A 16,552-nucleotide genomic window follows, 5' to 3' on the forward strand; every position below is an offset into this window, starting at 1 on the left:
GGGGATGTTGTTCCCAATCTACTCTTTTCATACGGTACATCTCCCCCCCCCCCCCCCCCCCGTTGCTCCTACGCCAATAGTAAAACCAGAGGGCAATGTAACCCAGAGGGTAAACCAGAGGGTAATGTAGTAACTTTGCGAACGGCTGAGCAAATGCGGCTGGTTACGCTGGGTACCTCCAACAAAAATGAGTTACGATATTAGATACACTGGCGCAACTCTGGCATCCATTCCAAAGTACCGGTCTTGAGTATACGTTCAGCGCGCAAATGGCTAGAACATCAATACATGGATTTATCCGCTCTATTATTCGGCACAATGCAGATGTATACGTGCCATCACCCACTGCTCGCCCGCATGTCACGATGCCGTACTTTCTCGTAAATTCACAGAGTTTAACATCAGCACGTTGGTGACATCAAAATGACGGCAGGATTACATAATTTATGGCAGCACGAGTCAATCCCAGGTGCTTCACAATCTGGGACGGGCAGCACATGAATCCGATCCATCGTACAGACGAGCCAGTTGTCACGAATTTCACAAATTTGCGCAGTGCGCGATACCATAGCTGAAAACAGCAGATCATCACACGTGAAACGCGCAATATCATGTACCGCACGCACCAGCACATCATATACAGTTGTAGAAAATAGAGCATCTTGGTCGCTGCAAGTGAAAAGAATTTCGCACATGCGTCTGTGCAGCGTGTGGTACGTGTGATGTTCCATGGACTATTCTACAGTGTCGGCACGTATGAAAATGCCTCCCAAAACCCTGAGCACATGTTAGTGGCTTGCGAAACTCCCAACCGATTGCGCCTAACAAAAAACGTTTCCCGACTTGAGAAAATTGTTTGTAGCTCGCGACCGCAGTTTGAAACTCGTTAGTCAGTCCATAGAAAGGGCCGAACTCACAACTTACTACTACTCAATAATACTTAATACTACTCAATACTACTCATCAAAATCGGCTACGCCTCTGAATGCATCGAGGCTCTTCACTTTCCGCATCCCACGCAAGAAGGACAACGCTCGTGCAGGCCTGAATCATATCCATTAGTAGATCACACATCCCTCTCAAAGGTCAATCCGAAAAAATCCAATGGCGACCGATTAACGACCTTTGCCACGCCTCCAGGATTTGTGTCGCCCATTCTGCCCTCCGCCCCAGCGCGCCACCGGTGCGGCCCAGTCGCCGGTCTCGCAGTGCGCCAGGCGGCGCTCGCGGGCCGGCGCCGGCCGGCGCAGCACGTCGGGCCGCTAGATACAGCGGTCCTGGTGGAAGTGAAACGTGTTGTCATCGTAGTGGAAGTCGTCCTGCGGGTAGGACACACCCGCCTGCTTGCGCATCGCTTCCGTCATTTCGGCCGTGCGGATCGAGTCCTTGAGCGTCATCAATGGTGACTGCTTGAGACCTGCGGCAGCGGGCGGAGGGCGGTGACCGGGCGACGGGCCCGGAAGACCGACGGCGCCACAGCAGCGTCCCCTGTCGGGCGGCGGGTGGTGACCGGGCGGCGGGCGCGGAGGACCGACGGCGCCACAGCGGCGCCCCCGTCCCCGTTAACACCTGGATGACAAACACGGGATCCCACCAGAGGACGGTATGGCACATCGGCACGTCTTGTGTATTGTCGGCAGCGACTGCGTCGTTCACTATCCTGGCCGGCGCATGCGTAGCCTAAGAGCCTCGCTCTATCTACGACGGCAGAACAATGCAGGGTCGCCTTCCACGGGTCAGACGAGCGACCCTCCGCAAAGGACCGGTCGAACCTGTAGTCTATTATCCTGTACATCTCCCACGCTCGAAGCAGACACCCCTGTCCACGCTACTGGCACTCGAGCCCGTCCAGAGCGGAACCCTCCCGCCCAGCCAGCCAGCCAGCCAACCGATCATCAGAACTTGACCACCGCTGACCCCGTCTGGTCGCGGCTATGACGCACCTTTACGCAGGCAATCGGCCGCGTGCAGTGCCTCGTACTGCAAGCCGGCCGAGTTCGCGTACATGTAGGTGGCATCGGGCAGCGAGTCGGGTAGAGGGAACGAGACGCTGCCCGAGGGCAGCTCCAGCTCGGTCGGGCAGTGAAATGGTGGCGCCAACTGTCGGCCGGGGAGCAGCGGGTGCGCCACGTCAATACTGCCCGCCGCCGAAATTGGTTCAGTTGGTGGCGTTGCGCTGGGAGTTCCTTAAAGAGGTTTATACAGCAGCATAACATCAAACCAGCCAGGCAAAACAGCGCCGAAATTAAAACTCAAGAAAAACTGTTGCATTTTCCCTGCTGCAGCTTAAACTTATGGCAATCAACACAAAATTCGGGTGGGAAACCGAGCAAGTGTATGGGGGCAGGCGGCTGCAGACCCCAGATATCGAAAAACATACGCGGCCCGCGACATATGGCAACACATATCGGCAGCGAGATCCGACGGGGCACAAGGCCAGTGGTGCCTCCACTTAAGACAAAGCAGCAGTCACTGCGACCTGCCAAGGCACCTAAGCACTCAAAAAGCGTTCCTAACCTCATCCCTCCCAAACGGCGCAAATCCCTTTTTGGCAAGTTAGCGCATCCCACACATGTGCACCAGTGCACGACGCCATACGTTCGCGACCCCCCGACGGTGCCTGGCATCTCGCCCCGTAACCGGGCGGCGTGGGCGCGCGCCTCCCACCTTGATGATGCCCTTGGTGCCTGAGATGACCGCCTCGTTGTGCAGCTGCACCTCGCAGTGGGTGACGAGCGTGGCCAGCTGGCGGTTCGGGTAAGTGACGCTGGTGCTGAGGCTCAGGTCGCAACCGTCGGAGTTCAGGTGGCCCAGCGTGCGCAGCTGGCTCCAGCGCTGGTTGGCCATCACCAGGTTGACCAGCTGAGCGCAGTAGATGCCCAGATCGAGCGCCGAGCCGCCGCCCAGCGACATCTTCCTGCCGGGCCCCGCCGGCGGCCCAAGGTTACGGGCAGGGATCGCCGCGTTAGGGCCGCAACTCGGGCCTCTATCGCAGGCACTGCGGCCTCGGCAGTGCGTGAGCACTGATTCCGCAAGCCACAGGGCACGGTCGCCTGGCGCGGGTAAGGATAAAACAACCGAGTATGCCAACGCTCATTTCTAGTTCGACTGTAATGAGTAAGCTTTCAGCAATCGACGATGCCACGTAAATACGACGCATCCGAGCTTTGGAACATGCCACATTATAATCTATCATAACAACATCCTGTACACCATATAAAAAGCTCATCCTTGGCTATCACGATGTCCAAATTACATCCGCCAGAAGCCCGATGTGACCTGTGCCGGAGGCGGAAGTGAGGGGAGAGAGGCCTTGGCCGCGGGGTCTCCCAGGCCGGCAGTAGCACCCCCTCGAGCGTGGTTGGTGGCGCTCTACCACGACTGATCCTCGTGCCGGCCGGGCGATGCAGGCCCTCCTTCGCCTCATTCGTTTCTGAGAGGTCACACGATACTCCACTTACGTCCTCCCCGCTTTTATAACAGGCATACATAGGCTATCCAAGCGGGGAAGGATACTCGTGGTCACACACAGACCCTAGGACACGTAGGCTACGGCGGCTATGATGGCCACGGACACGGCGAAGTCTACGGTTACTAAGGAGGTTAGGGTGGATAAGGCTGTCATTAGCTACCGCGGGATACGGCTGCCATTAGCTACCACTAATTGTTTGACCGGCAGTCGCGTGGTGGTGGCGTCGGCATGTTCTTGTGAATGACAGCGCGGGCATCTGAACCGCACGGTACCTGTTTGGCTAGCACTCGCAGTGCGAGGCAATACATAGCCGAGCTTTTTAGTGTGTGTGTGTGTGTGTGTGTGTGTGTGTGTGTGTGTGTGTGTGTGTGTGTGTGTGTGTGTGCGTGCGTGCGTGCGTGCGTGCGTGCGTGCGTGCGTGCGTGCGTGCGTGCGTGCGTGCGTGCGTGCGTGCGTGCGTGCGTGCGTGCGTGCGCGTGTGCGTGTGTGTGCGTGTGCGTGTGTGTGTGCGTGTGTGCGTGTGTGTGTGTGTCGCGCCTTCACTGCCTTCCCGTTCCATAGCACCATACGCCACCCCACCGCCCGGCTGAGATTACCTGCATCATCTGTGGTATGTCAGTTGTACACAGCCGGCGCCGGCGATACATAACGGCCATCGTCAGTTGTACACAGCCGGCAGTTTTACACAGCCGGCGCCGGCGATACATAACGGCCATCGTCAGTTGTACACAGCCGGCAGTTTTACACAGCCGGCACCGGCGATACATAACGGCCATCGTCAGTTGTACACAGCAGGCAGTTTTACACAGCCGGCGTCGCCGATACATAACGGCCATCGTCAGTTGTACACAACCGGCGCCGGCGATACATAACGGCCATGGCCGTATTTTTTTAAGTCCGGTCCAAGGCAAAACAAACACCAGCACTGTTTGAGCAAACATCGCCAACAAAATTTTCAAAGATCTGCAATAACGATATCACAACGGCCAGCGTGATGCAACTGACGCTCTGAACCCGATCCACACTTTGTCCAACTCCCCTGCGATCCTCAGACAAAAACAGACAGCCTAAAGAAACGGAATATCAGGCAACATAACTTTCCAGTGCCTGGCCGCGGTAAAAAGCTTCCCTGCCAGCTAACACGCCGTGCTTCTATTGGACAATGTGTGTCAGTCATTGTCCGCGGCTGGCCGATAGGGTCGCGTCTGTTCTGACGCTAGCACAAGGCCCCGGCGCATCGCACCACCCACTCCAGAGGCTCTGAACTAACAACCGACGCCAAGGCCGACGGCCATTACCATTCATACATAGCTGACGTGGTGTACCGCGCACTGGTACTCATTCGCTCCTTTCATTCATGGCATGCAATCTTTCCTATCGCTGAACAATGGTCCATCCAAATCCAGCCTGAGTTCAGCAGGTGTGACTCAGTTTTGAAGTCAACAACGAAAGAAGAGTGACATCAAATCGATAATTGTGCATTTTGTTTTCGACGCACGATTTCAGAAGCCGTTCACGAGGAAAGTCAACGAAAACTTAAGGCACGTCAGTGTGCCGTACCTCTTTACGACAGGGCCTTGTCAACTTCAGTGCAACCAATGCAAAAGCTACACGATTCTATTCAGTATCGTCCTTGATAAATCGCGGTATCGATTGTGCGAAACACGTTGTCGGCCATTAACTAAGTAATGGACGATGAAGACAGGGTAAAGGAGGGGTGCCCACTCAAGTCTCGGGAAATTGCATTCACCCAACGGCGTCGCATAGAAACAGACATCAAATTCCTCCAAACCCAGTCCGCAGGGAAGCCAGTCACAAGATTACCGCACTTAGGAAATATCTTTGGAATGCTTTGCAGGTTTATGCGCGAGCAAAAAGTTGGCGGTCTAATCAAGGCAATCAACATATTCGATACATTTCCCAAAATTGCCACGGAGAGGCCAGCGAATGATTTTCTCGTTTCGCGGATTGTAAAAAACTACGCGAGATCTGCCAAAATGTATTAACTTTCTTCTTTCTCATGCCACGGGCTTTTTTACACGATCCCAACATTGTCATGCCGTGCTGAAAACATGTGAAGGAAACAGATTCAAACAAGACATTTGACACACTCGATAAATGTATTGAAAAATTTGCATGTGAGCAAGAAGTGTGACCGACAGTTCTCATAAGTGGCAATTTTGCTATGCAGTGGCGACAGGTGCGCAGTTTCGCAAAACCAGTTCCACTAAGACTAGTAGTGAACTAGGAGAAAAAAGTTTCACAAATCAATACTAGTTTTGACAAGCAACTACATCAAAATTGGCATTATTTTAGTGTCCATGCCACAAGCTTCCACATGAGTGACGACTAGGCTATCCTTTGGTGATGCGTAATCGCAGATGCTTACATGTTTGATGGTTACATGCCAATGATAAGTTATATCTCAGAAAAACCAAAGGCTACTAAAATCAGTTTGGTTCGCAACACCATCGGCTACATATGGCATGCAATTATTCCCCAATGTCCCGCAGGTTTGTTAGATCACCAAGCGGTTGCTATGCGCCAATTTCGTCGATTTCATCGCATATGCGGAATGTCTCGAATCGACTGCCAACTATACACGCGAACGTATCGAATGTGGTGCGATGTCTCGAATCGACTCTTACTTTTGCTTGAAGTTGCTATAGCCAGACAACAGATATCTTTCGACATTCAAACTTGAGCCCCGTTTAAACGCGTGAACGTCGATTGGATTACATGTGTGGCCTCCTCATCCCACAGCAGCATCATAATGTATAAAACCCATTCTGACAGTGTTTTATGTTTCTTAGAGCGGAAAACAAAAAGGGCCGTGACGTCCTTAAGCTGGCAAACGTTGGGTCAATCTGAAAATGTTAATGGATCGAAACACATCCAGATTTGCATGCCTTTGCTTTTTGCTATTTGCGCTATGCTGCAGCCAAACGCACGTGTGCAAGTAATTCTTAGGTTACTGGCGGACGCATGGTCCTAAAAATGAAGTGCATAAAACAGATGATGTTGAGCAGAACATTGCAACCCAAACAGGTATGACTGACCCTCTCTTGTGCTGCAATACTTGTATTCATTTCCGGCAATATCGCAGATAAGTAGCGGATCTACGGTACGCACTTGAACGGAGTTGTTGGGGCAAACTGTGTGTTAAGTAGAACGTTGGGAGGCGTGTGAGCCACAATGGCTGCCGCTTTTCTCCAATACGCTGGCGCCTGTATCGCCCCTGCGCCTTGGCACACCTGCTTCTGGACCATTCGAGCTACGCTGGAATGCTAGCTTTTTTTACCTAAATACAGCCCGCTCAAAAAAAATTGAAACACAAAACACAGCCAAGCGAGATTAAAGTATGTAACATCGTCTCTTCAATACCCTTCCCGGATCTGTCCTGTCACATTTGTTCGCCTGCGCAACATTTTTGCATGTACAATCAGATGTATGGACTGCAGTTAACTAGTAGCTATCATATGTACATTCATGCAATGATCTCAACAACGAACCGACGCCTCATCACCATTATATTTGCTTATCGATTGTCGTTTGAATTTCTCCCGAGGAATTTACTGTGATATATCCGGGTCGGGTCACGGAGGACTATCGATCTCCCAGGTCGCCGCTGTCGAAATGCTGCGGACTGCGTTGGATTACGAGTGAATTATGGCCATGAAACCGCCTTGCCTGATGTGATCTTTATCTTTGGCAACCATGGCGTTTCTGTTGCGAAGAGAACCTTGTCATGTTAAGCCAGTTTCGAAGCTCTCAAGACCATTATTATAGGTGCTAGAAAAGAACCGCCAGGAAGTCCGACACTTGTGAGGATTTGTGGGGAATGAAATGCACAATTTTGTGACCTGTGACGTGACGGGTCATTACTGGTTACGTGGCACATGGCTATGCTGTATTTTAGATGAGAAAAACCGGGATTATCGATTATCTAATTTTCCAATGCTACGAATGGATCTTGATCAAGCAGAAATACACGTCACCCGGTTTTCGCGGTTGGTGGAGTAGAATGGACGGTGCGCAGCTGAATCTAGAGCTTATTTTTTTAGCATTTGGGGACAACGGATAACATCCCACGCAAACCCGTGAGCATTGTGTGGGAAAGAGTTATACCGGAACGTGCTGGCTCCTCACGCCATTCTCTGAAGCTTTCGTCTTATCAAGTGCCTCGGCCTATCTTACATCTGTCTCGGAAAACAAAGTGATGCGTGTGAACTGTCATTAGAGGTTTGGGTAGTGTGGCCGTGAATTCTACCACCAGACTTGTTTGGACCAGATAAATTTAGTTGAATCATCGCAATATGATGCCTCAAAATATGTGGGAGTCTAAGTGAGGGTCGTAATCATGAGAATAAAGAAGCCTGAAATCACTGGCGAGTCCAGCAAACACGCCATTCCTGTGGCGCTCTGACAGAATCGCAGCAAGCGGAGCTTTCCGTTCTGACAAAGATATTATGTAGGGATGTCATCTGCATACCAGGACATCATCCACCTCATTTCATTGAAAGCGACTACCCTGAAAAACGCGGCAAAGGCTAATATTTTCGCGTCGACTATGCTATGCTATGCTGGCCGCAATCAGAGTTGGAGTTCCATCCGTCATCGATCGGATTCGGTTTAACTGAAGCATAATGAAGCGCAAGCATCTGAATGGTTGGACGTCTGCTCTCATTGCATGCTACACTCTGGCCGGGGGTGACGTGTGTATGCTATACATACAATGGCGCGGGGATTGTAGGAGTCAAGGCGACACTATCCTTAAAGCTATCCCGCAGAAGCCGTCCCGGCACGGCCGGCTGTTCTCATTTCTTTGAACCAGCAAAATGCAAACATGACTCGGGGATTATCGTCGTTTTCTTCAGAGAACCTTTGTGTTACTGAAGCTGAAGTGTAGAATTACCCGGATCCAAGAAAGAGCTGGACTAAAATATGCCCGAATGATCTTTCTTTCCCGTACAAAAACCAAAAACAAGTCCGACATTTAAAGAAGGGAACATGAGGCGGTATACGCTTTCGGCACACTCTCGATTTGTGTAGTTCTTAACTCGAACAGTGTTTGTTAAACCTGCACTCCTCTAAAGGAGAGTAATTCAAAAACGTTCGTTCGCCCCCACACCTTTCCTAATATTATATGGTACCAAGGGGCAGGAAAACCGCACATTACGGTGATAAACGGTTGTCCCATAACTACACGTCGCACAAAAGTGATACAAGGAGCATTCGAATGATCACCACAAAGAAGAAACTTGCGACAAACGCCGATGGCCGCAGGAATAAAATCCCATGGATGCCACATAGCCTTGCAAACACAAAGCGAAAATGATTGTTTATATTTTGATAATACACATGTAGACAAATGTAGAGACTGCCAGGCATATGCGAGAAAACGGGCCGGCGCCATCACCACAGCATCACTGATTGAGGACCTAATGTGTCCATGACCACCATATCAGCGGTAGAATCATCAGTGTCCGTAGTCACCGTAACTGCCGTAACCTCCGAACCTGTTGCCTCTTCCCAGGCTGTAACTCATGTGGCTTCCATTATATCCATACCCGCTGGGTTCGCAGCAACTAGAACTGCTGAAGTATTCGTATCTGTTGCCTCTTCCCAGGCCGTAACTCATGTGGCGTCCATTGTATCCATAGTCGCTGGGTCCGTGGTAACCAGAACTGCTGAAGTCTCCGAATTTGCTGCCTCTTCCCAGGCCCCAACTCATGTGGCGTCCATTGTATCCATAGCCGCTTGGTCCATGGTAACCAGAACTGCTGAAGCCTCCGTATCTGTTGCCTCTTCCCAGGTCGTAACTCGTGTGGCGTCCTCCATATTCACGGCCTTGGGAAGGCAGACAGGTGACCAGAAGGGCGTAGAACAGGATAAGCAGACGGACGGACGTCATGGTGCTGCTAGTCAGCGTGTGACCACGACTGCATGACTTTCGTCGCTCGAACGGCCCATTTATATTCGCTACAAAGGCGGGGAGGACGGAAGTGGTGAGTCAAGTAACCTCCAAGAACACCCTACGCAGTGCTGAAGCTATGCTGCACGCCCCGCACGAGAATTCGTCGTGAACGAGCACCACCAGCCACGCCCTCGTCAGACTAACGGTGCCAACTAGTGGCAGATAACTAACAAGGGTTAAACCTAGACCTGTCCCAGCAGGCTGTCCACCTCCCTGACGGGACGCAACGGTGTGCGGTAAGGCTCCGTGAGTACCCACTATAAGTAGCGGTCCAGACCTACTGTTTCCAGCTGACGTGTCTCTGCTCATCGCTCGCACCCTCGCACCCGGCCACTTGGTCCCAGCAGGTCTAACACGGTGTGTCGTCCGGGCCCACCGCAGTCGGCCCTCCTGACCCGGCGGTCCACACCCGCAACAGTCGGCCCTCCTGACCCGAAAGTCCACACCTGCCGCAGTCGGGTCTCCTGAACCGGCGGTGCATACCTATCACAGTCGGCCCTCCTGACCCGGTGGTCCGCGCCTGCCGCGGTCGGCTCTCCTGAACCGGCGGCTCATACCTACCACAGTAAGCTCTTTTGAACCGTTTATCACAGCGGGCTCTCCTGATCCAGCGACCCAGACATTCCACAGTCGGGTCTCCTGACCTGACGCTCCAGCCTCCAGGCTTACCGCAGTCGGTTCTCCTGAGCAAGCGTCCCAAACCTACCGCAATCGGCTCTCCTGATCCAGTGGCCCAGACCTACCGCCGTCGGCTCTCCTGATCCAGTGACCCTGACCTACCGCCGTCGGCTCCCCTGATCCAGTGACCCAGGCCTACCGCAGTCGGCTGTCGGGCTCGGTGGCGATGCCGAAGGTGGCGGACACGTGCAGTACGTCGCCGATGATGCCATCCTCCAGTTCTTGCACCAGCCGGCGCACCGCCGGAAAGCACCGCGTCCATACGGCCTCCATCAGGAACGTCTCTTTCTCGTAAGACAGGTTGACGAGCTCCTGCGTCTGGCGGACGGTCATGCAGAGCGGCTTCTCGCAGAGCACGGGCCGTCGTGCCTTTAGCAGCTGACTCACCACGTCGAAGTGTGTCGGCTGTACCGTGCCTACGTAATACACGTCTGCCAGCACGACAAGGATCGGGCTCAGCGGCGCCGCGCACAGCCGAGGTCAGAAGGGGAGGTGTAAATGGGAGGGGGCGAAGGCGCACACTACAAAGGTACCATTTTATGGAAAATAATCCCGCATCGGCATCTGTGCCAGTCCCCTTACCCTTACCCCAGCACAAATACTAGCAGCTGGCGCACAGCCGGCCAGAGGGGGGGGGGGGGGGGGGCTGGTGTCGGCGCCGAGTGCATTCAATGCAAGCCAACACTCGCTGGCGCCGTTCGACGCTCTGACCTCGCACGCCTAGGCGCCGCTCCAGCGCAGCCCGTACTGATTACGCATCGGCAACTAGCGGCGCGGTAAGACAATCTGCGGTCTCGCAGCCATATCCCCCATCGGCTGGTTCGGCGTGCCGGCCGAGCGAGGCCGGTGCAAGCATATGTCTACCTGGCTAAATTCCTCCCGTTTCCGGTGCTTACAAAGCACCACGTGTCGCCGCTGATCGAGCTTTAAAAGCATGTTCAAAATCAATCAATCTTCATCTTCAAAATTTGCAATATCACTAATGAACATTTCACAATATGGCGGCCACTTCGGGAGTATAATCCCATGAGACCAGGTATGCTTTGTGACACGAACGTCCGACGAGTGGTGTTTCGCGAATGTTCTGGCTCACATGCACGGGTATGAAGTAATGGTCAGCCACTTCCGCTAACCGCGCACACAAAGTGCAAGCCAGCAGAGTACATTTGCTCAAACAGTACGATCTCATTGGCCTAATTACAACAGGATTGTGAATGTGATTCAACAGCACTCTGGTCTTGAAAAGCAAACGACTACCTTGTTCATTATTGTAGTGATAATGCTAAGTAATTGTATTAGGTCTGCTTCTGGCCGGCGCATGGCATTAACAGTGGGCCTCTGACCCATTGGTTACCAGCTGGCTTCAGCGCAAACCTGAGTACGGGAGGACTTCGCGGGCAAGTACTCAGCCGCGCAAAAGCAATAGCACGCGCGTCATGACTTCCCACAGTTAGGGACACACGTGGATATGACTGAGCAGAGCGGAAGGATTAATGGCATGTCACTTCCTATGACGTCAACAGCACACCAACAAGTAATGATCATGCATGGTTTAACTAACACTTAACCCGCACAGTTCCCGTAAATCTGAGGACAGCAAATTACGTTTGACGATTAACATATTTATCCATGGTGTCAAAAGTATTGGTGTATACATTGGTGCACTAGTAACGCATTCACCTATCTGAGCCATGCAAAGGTTAGTGGCAAGCATTTCGCCGCTCTGACACTTGAGCTATCCAAATCAAGCGCTGGAGCAGGGGACATGTCTAAAACATGTATTTAAGATGTTGACCCTGCCGGATCTCACAACCTGGTGTACCCAACGTTGGCGGAACGCTAGTCCATGTCAACATGCAATGCTCGCATTTCATGTCTGCCGCTACGAAATAATAAATTACAGGGCCCTTGCATTCAGGTGTTTCATCAGATATGCTGCAACTTCAAACATGCAGGATCGTTTTTACGCACCGATGTCGGGGTCGTCCATTATCTCAGCATACGAGCCGTATGCCTTTGGAACCTGATGCTTTCCGGCAAATTTCTTAGCATTTTCCAAGGATCGTGCGGCCACAGCTACAACCTGAAAAAGTGAAACACGCCGCTCCAGCTGCGCACAGAGGGTGAGAAAATGGCGTATTACTTCATTTCAAACACTTATTTCTAATGACCGCGATCCTTGAGTCTTCAGGTTACCCGACAAGTCAGAACCTGATGTGGACGTCACTAAGCTGCACTCTGTTGTAAAATGAGAGGTATTCACAATCGCCACCGCCAAACAATGGAAGGCTGGCCACACCTCGCTAACAGCTGTAAAGGACACGTGTCTGGAGGGGAAGGAGGGGGGGGGGGGGGGGTTCAGCGCGGTCGGTCACCACTACATGCGGTAATAGGAACGAAAGTATGTCCGCCAGCCAGGAATAACAGCGATAAGCGCGAGGCAAAAGCACACTTCGATGTTGCGTTGTCTGGTCTCTGATCACCAACATAGGTGTGAGGGACTATTCACGACACTTACTGTTTGATTTTCTTCAGCCTTTAGGCTTCGCACGGCAGTTACAAAATCATGACTGATATTTCCACAGCCAATGATGCCCCAGCGAATCAGAGACGTCATGATGTCTGAAAGAACGTAGCGCACAGCAAGTTAGCAGACAGTAAACGAATTACTGACATAATGCACCCTACAAATACCCGACAGGTTCGACTCTTACGGGGTCCAAGTCGACTTCAGGCTGACCTCAGTGTTTGTTACTTGTGGTGGAATCAATTCATTTGAAAACAGTATTATGTGAAACGAAGTTGAATGCACAGTACTGACTAAAACAGCCATGGGCTAGTTCAAACAGAAGTTTACAAATCATGGTATTGTTTTATTAGTGCAGTGAATGTAACCCTAGATATATCTTCTTAGCAACCCAATATATGTCGTGTGCAGGCTCTTACGTACAGAGCGGCTTACATTACAAGCTCCTGTCACCAAAACGAGCTCCATCGAAATAATTTCCGATACTGAGCCATACTTCTTGGATTCAGAGTCGAGCAATTCACGATTGTGCCATTATGTTCTAAAAATAGCCCAAGTCTGCATCATGCACAGCGTGTCGGGGTCGGAATTGTCTCTGGAGGAGTGTAGTCAAACATAGGCCTCCTTGCCCACAAGCAATGGCCATGAAAGGATATGACATCTCTACTGCATTTACTACACTCTGCTAGTGGAAGCGCGCTCCAAGGTGTTTTCCTGGACTGATTTATGATTACCGGCCGGTTTTGTTGGGGTTTATCCGACGGGCGGGCGCTGCTGCTACGAATGAAGTCCCGCCAGCTAACGAAGGCGTAGGACCGCGAGTTACCGCGAGCGTGCAAGCAATTATCGCAAGAATCAGTCATCCTTTGATAATTGCCAGCCGATCACATAACTTAGCATCCATGGAGGCGCTGTCTTACAGACCACACATTATTTCACGGCGTGCCTTTGAATTTGCGGGAAAATGTTAGGTCATGCTGCTCTTGCTCTTCAGCAAAACCACAGTCGAGTGTTTGAAGAGGGAGCTTAGTCAATGGTTTAAACGCTGGCTGACCCGAGTCGTGCCTCGTGAATTTAAAAAAAAAACTGTGGGAAGACCAGTGGGTGGAGAACCGATCACTAAAACCTGCCTGCAACAACGTTACATAACATGATATAGTTGCGTGGCAAGCTTAACCTGCGAACGTCTCTGGATGTAGCCAAGTACTGGCGTAACATTAAGTTACTGCATGCAGAGGAGGCTCCAGAATTTTGACGAGGCAATGTCATATCACTTTAGGGGGATCGGCAATGGCAATCCCACGGACCTGGACGCAGGCACCAGCCCCCTCCCCCCCCCCCCCCACTCCATTTTTCAGAATAATAATCACGTGTTTATGCTCGTATCAGCTAGCTTTCAAAGATGCCGTGACAATTGAACATGACAAATTATCTTCCTGGAACACTGTCATGATGTCACTTGCACGTGCTGCGTCGGCGTATTTCAGACTTACCATTCAAATAGATACACTCCGTCGCCCGTGGTCGGTGCCCTCAGAAGGTGCCCTTATACTCCATATCAACAGGTATGATCCCCGAAATTAATGGACTAATGTACTCGCCATTCAACCACGTCCCAGACTCACCTTTGCAGACACTTGAGACACGGCAAGTCGTACGTGCCACCCAGCACCAGTCGTCCCTAAACGAACATCAGGATGCATGCAAAACTGCTGCAACTGGTGGAGAAGGTTTGGATAAGGCCAGCCAGCCATGTATGGAACATTTGTGCAAGTTGACCGAGCTAGAAACGCCACATCTGAGCTTGGCTGAGGAGCTGTCATGCCTAACATCTCCATGATCTGAAGCATTCATTGCACAGTTCAGCTCCCCCCCCCCCCCATCTTGAAAAAGTGGCTCAGGGCAAATCCCAGTTTGAATCTTGTACATACCACAGTGCCCCCTTCCCCCTCCCCCACTTGTAAGTACACACTTTGACCACCAGGCATGTCACATCAAACCAACCACCAAATTTTGCAGCATGTAATTTTGGTTAATTGTTCATGGTGAATAACCAATTAAGAGTTCTATCAATGGGGAATGGGGGAAGGCTGAGGGTGTCAAGGTCACCCCATGGACCTTGCATTGCCCTCCTGGTACCAATGAAAAAGCATATCATGGTAATGGTCTGGCCACCAGAATCACCACCTGTTACCCTGCAGAGCATCAGGTGGCCCCACAGATATCAAATTTTGATGACACAACTGCCACCAATGGAACATTATCATACATCAATGAACATGCTGGGTCTATGGAAGTATTACAACATACACAAATCCCCTTCCAACTGTTTTCTCTCAAATCAGGTGACTGGCTACCATTAGTTGAATTTGGTTGTGGGGCACTAATACTCAAACAATTAAGTAAAGATTGAAGTTAGAGAGACTACAGCAAATATGTTTATAAAAGATGCACAATGAAAATGCAGTCATGCTAATGAAGTCATGTCAGTCATGTCAGTCAGTCATGCTAATAATGAATCACTTGGGCTTCACAAAGGTGGTTATATTCACAACATTCCAGAACATAACTTTTCAGCCCAGTATGCATGAAACTGAGGCCAATGGGCATTCAGAAAATTCCTTTAGCCAACAATGTAAAATGACATCATGAGTAACTGTTCTCTGGAATTAAAATAGTTTGATTATTGGTCATTGATGATGTTTCTGGGTTGAGCATTTTGGCCGTTATGATTTGTTGATTCAAGCATTTCAAACTATCTTTAAATCCATTGTTTGGCATGATACCTTATCCATTCCTATCCTATGCAAGTTAGCATGGATCACCAATGTCATTCACATTCTGTGATGTTTTGTGGAGGGAGAAGGTGGTGCTGGGGTACCATGCAGTAGGTTGCACACACCTGTCATTTTATGATCATTGTTACTTGCTATTCCTTCTCAAATAAATGCTTCCCTGATTAAGTTGAACAAAATTACCAAATATCATACATCATATATGTGCCTTTTGGTAGACATGCTAAGTATGACTGTCATATTCTCATCCTTTGCATCTTAGATCCAAATAAATAAGACAAACATTCCTGCATTTGTAATGTCGTTGATAGCATTGCAAATAATGTACATCAGCATACTATCCTAGCAGAAAAAAATTGCTGTAAAGGGATGTCAATTTTGTGCTAATCTATACAGTATGCCCTCAAATAGTCTTAAACTGTGTTTTCAGCATTTTAATACATATTCCTGAAACATGAAAGCATTGATTCAATAGCTTGATTTGTAACTATCATTGTATGGACTTTTGAGCAGCAATGTCAGTAGCATAAGCATAAAAAGCCCTTCAACAAGATAGAAAGGCAACTAAAATGTATATCTTCACAACTAGCTGAGGGAGGGGAATTGTACCAACATGACTGAAACATGCAACATCCAAAAAGTTGTTCTCTTCTTGGACTTCGCCTGCTTAGTTTCACTATTCAGAGAAAACGTTTTTAATTCATTATTCTGCTTTCCCACAAAGTAAAAATTCCATTAGCTAAATAAACAGAATTTAAATTCGCCCACTTTCTGATAATGACACTGGATGCTTTCCCACATTTAAATGTTCCTCCTCGCACATCTTGTACCTTGAACGTCCTGTTGCCGATGCGGTCCAAAAATGAAAGCCTTATATCCGAAATCCGTCACACCGAACCCAAACTGCCTGGATCCGAGCTGGGTTTTTCGTATAAGTGCACAGAAAAGCTATGTCTCAGCTGCGCCAACAACACTAAAAAAACAAAAGAAGGGAAAATGCAGAACGACCTCGAGCATAGTTAGTACGGATCGTCCCTAAAGGGGAGCCTTGTTTTTGTACCGCTTCGTGCTAAACCTGGCGGAGTTTAGCACGCATAGATGTT

The 16,552-nt window shown here is 50.3% G+C and overlaps 1 protein-coding gene across 2 annotated transcripts; it reads right to left on the reverse strand.

Moving 5' to 3' along the window:
* Nucleotides 1-289: 289 nt before the first annotated feature.
* LOC119111046 (trans-1,2-dihydrobenzene-1,2-diol dehydrogenase) lies at nt 290-16,544 on the reverse strand. 2 transcript variants are annotated; one of them, XM_037234871.1, is made up of 7 exons: nt 16,280-16,542; nt 12,646-12,749; nt 12,099-12,210; nt 10,267-10,558; nt 2,668-2,917; nt 1,944-2,100; nt 290-1,417 (listed from the first exon to the last, which is right to left on the reverse strand). In XM_037234871.1, exons 2-7 carry the CDS (start codon nt 12,742-12,744, stop codon nt 1,263-1,265), a joined length of 1,065 nt encoding a protein of 354 aa, XP_037090766.1. In that variant the 5' UTR covers nt 12,745-12,749; nt 16,280-16,542; the 3' UTR covers nt 290-1,262. The 2 variants fall into 2 exon arrangements, with proteins under 2 accessions (XP_037090766.1, XP_037090767.1); XM_037234872.1 differs by having other exon boundaries at nt 1,258-1,488; nt 16,280-16,544.
* Nucleotides 16,545-16,552: the final 8 nt, after the last annotated feature.

The sequence above is a fragment of the Pollicipes pollicipes genome, unplaced genomic scaffold (assembly GCF_011947565.3).
Source record: "Pollicipes pollicipes isolate AB1234 unplaced genomic scaffold, Ppol_2.1 Scaffold_7261;HRSCAF=8764_pilon_pilon_pilon, whole genome shotgun sequence".
NCBI lineage: Eukaryota > Metazoa > Arthropoda > Thecostraca > Pollicipedomorpha > Pollicipedidae > Pollicipes > Pollicipes pollicipes.

What these genes read in the sequence shown, in the direction of transcription:
- LOC119111046 (XM_037234871.1), bottom strand. Translation starts at nt 12,744, where the DNA reads ATGACGTCTCTGATTCGCTGGGGCATCATTGGCTGTGGAAATATCAGT. An exon ending in AATGGACGACCCCGACATCG is followed by an intron (nt 10,559 to 12,098) that starts GTGCGTAAAAAC and finishes TCGTGCTGGCAG; the next exon opens with ACGTGTATTACGTAGGCACG. An exon ending in GCACCAAGGGCATCATCAAG is followed by an intron (nt 2,101 to 2,667) that starts GTGGGAGGCGCG and finishes CCCGGCCGACAG; the next exon opens with TTGGCGCCACCATTTCACTG.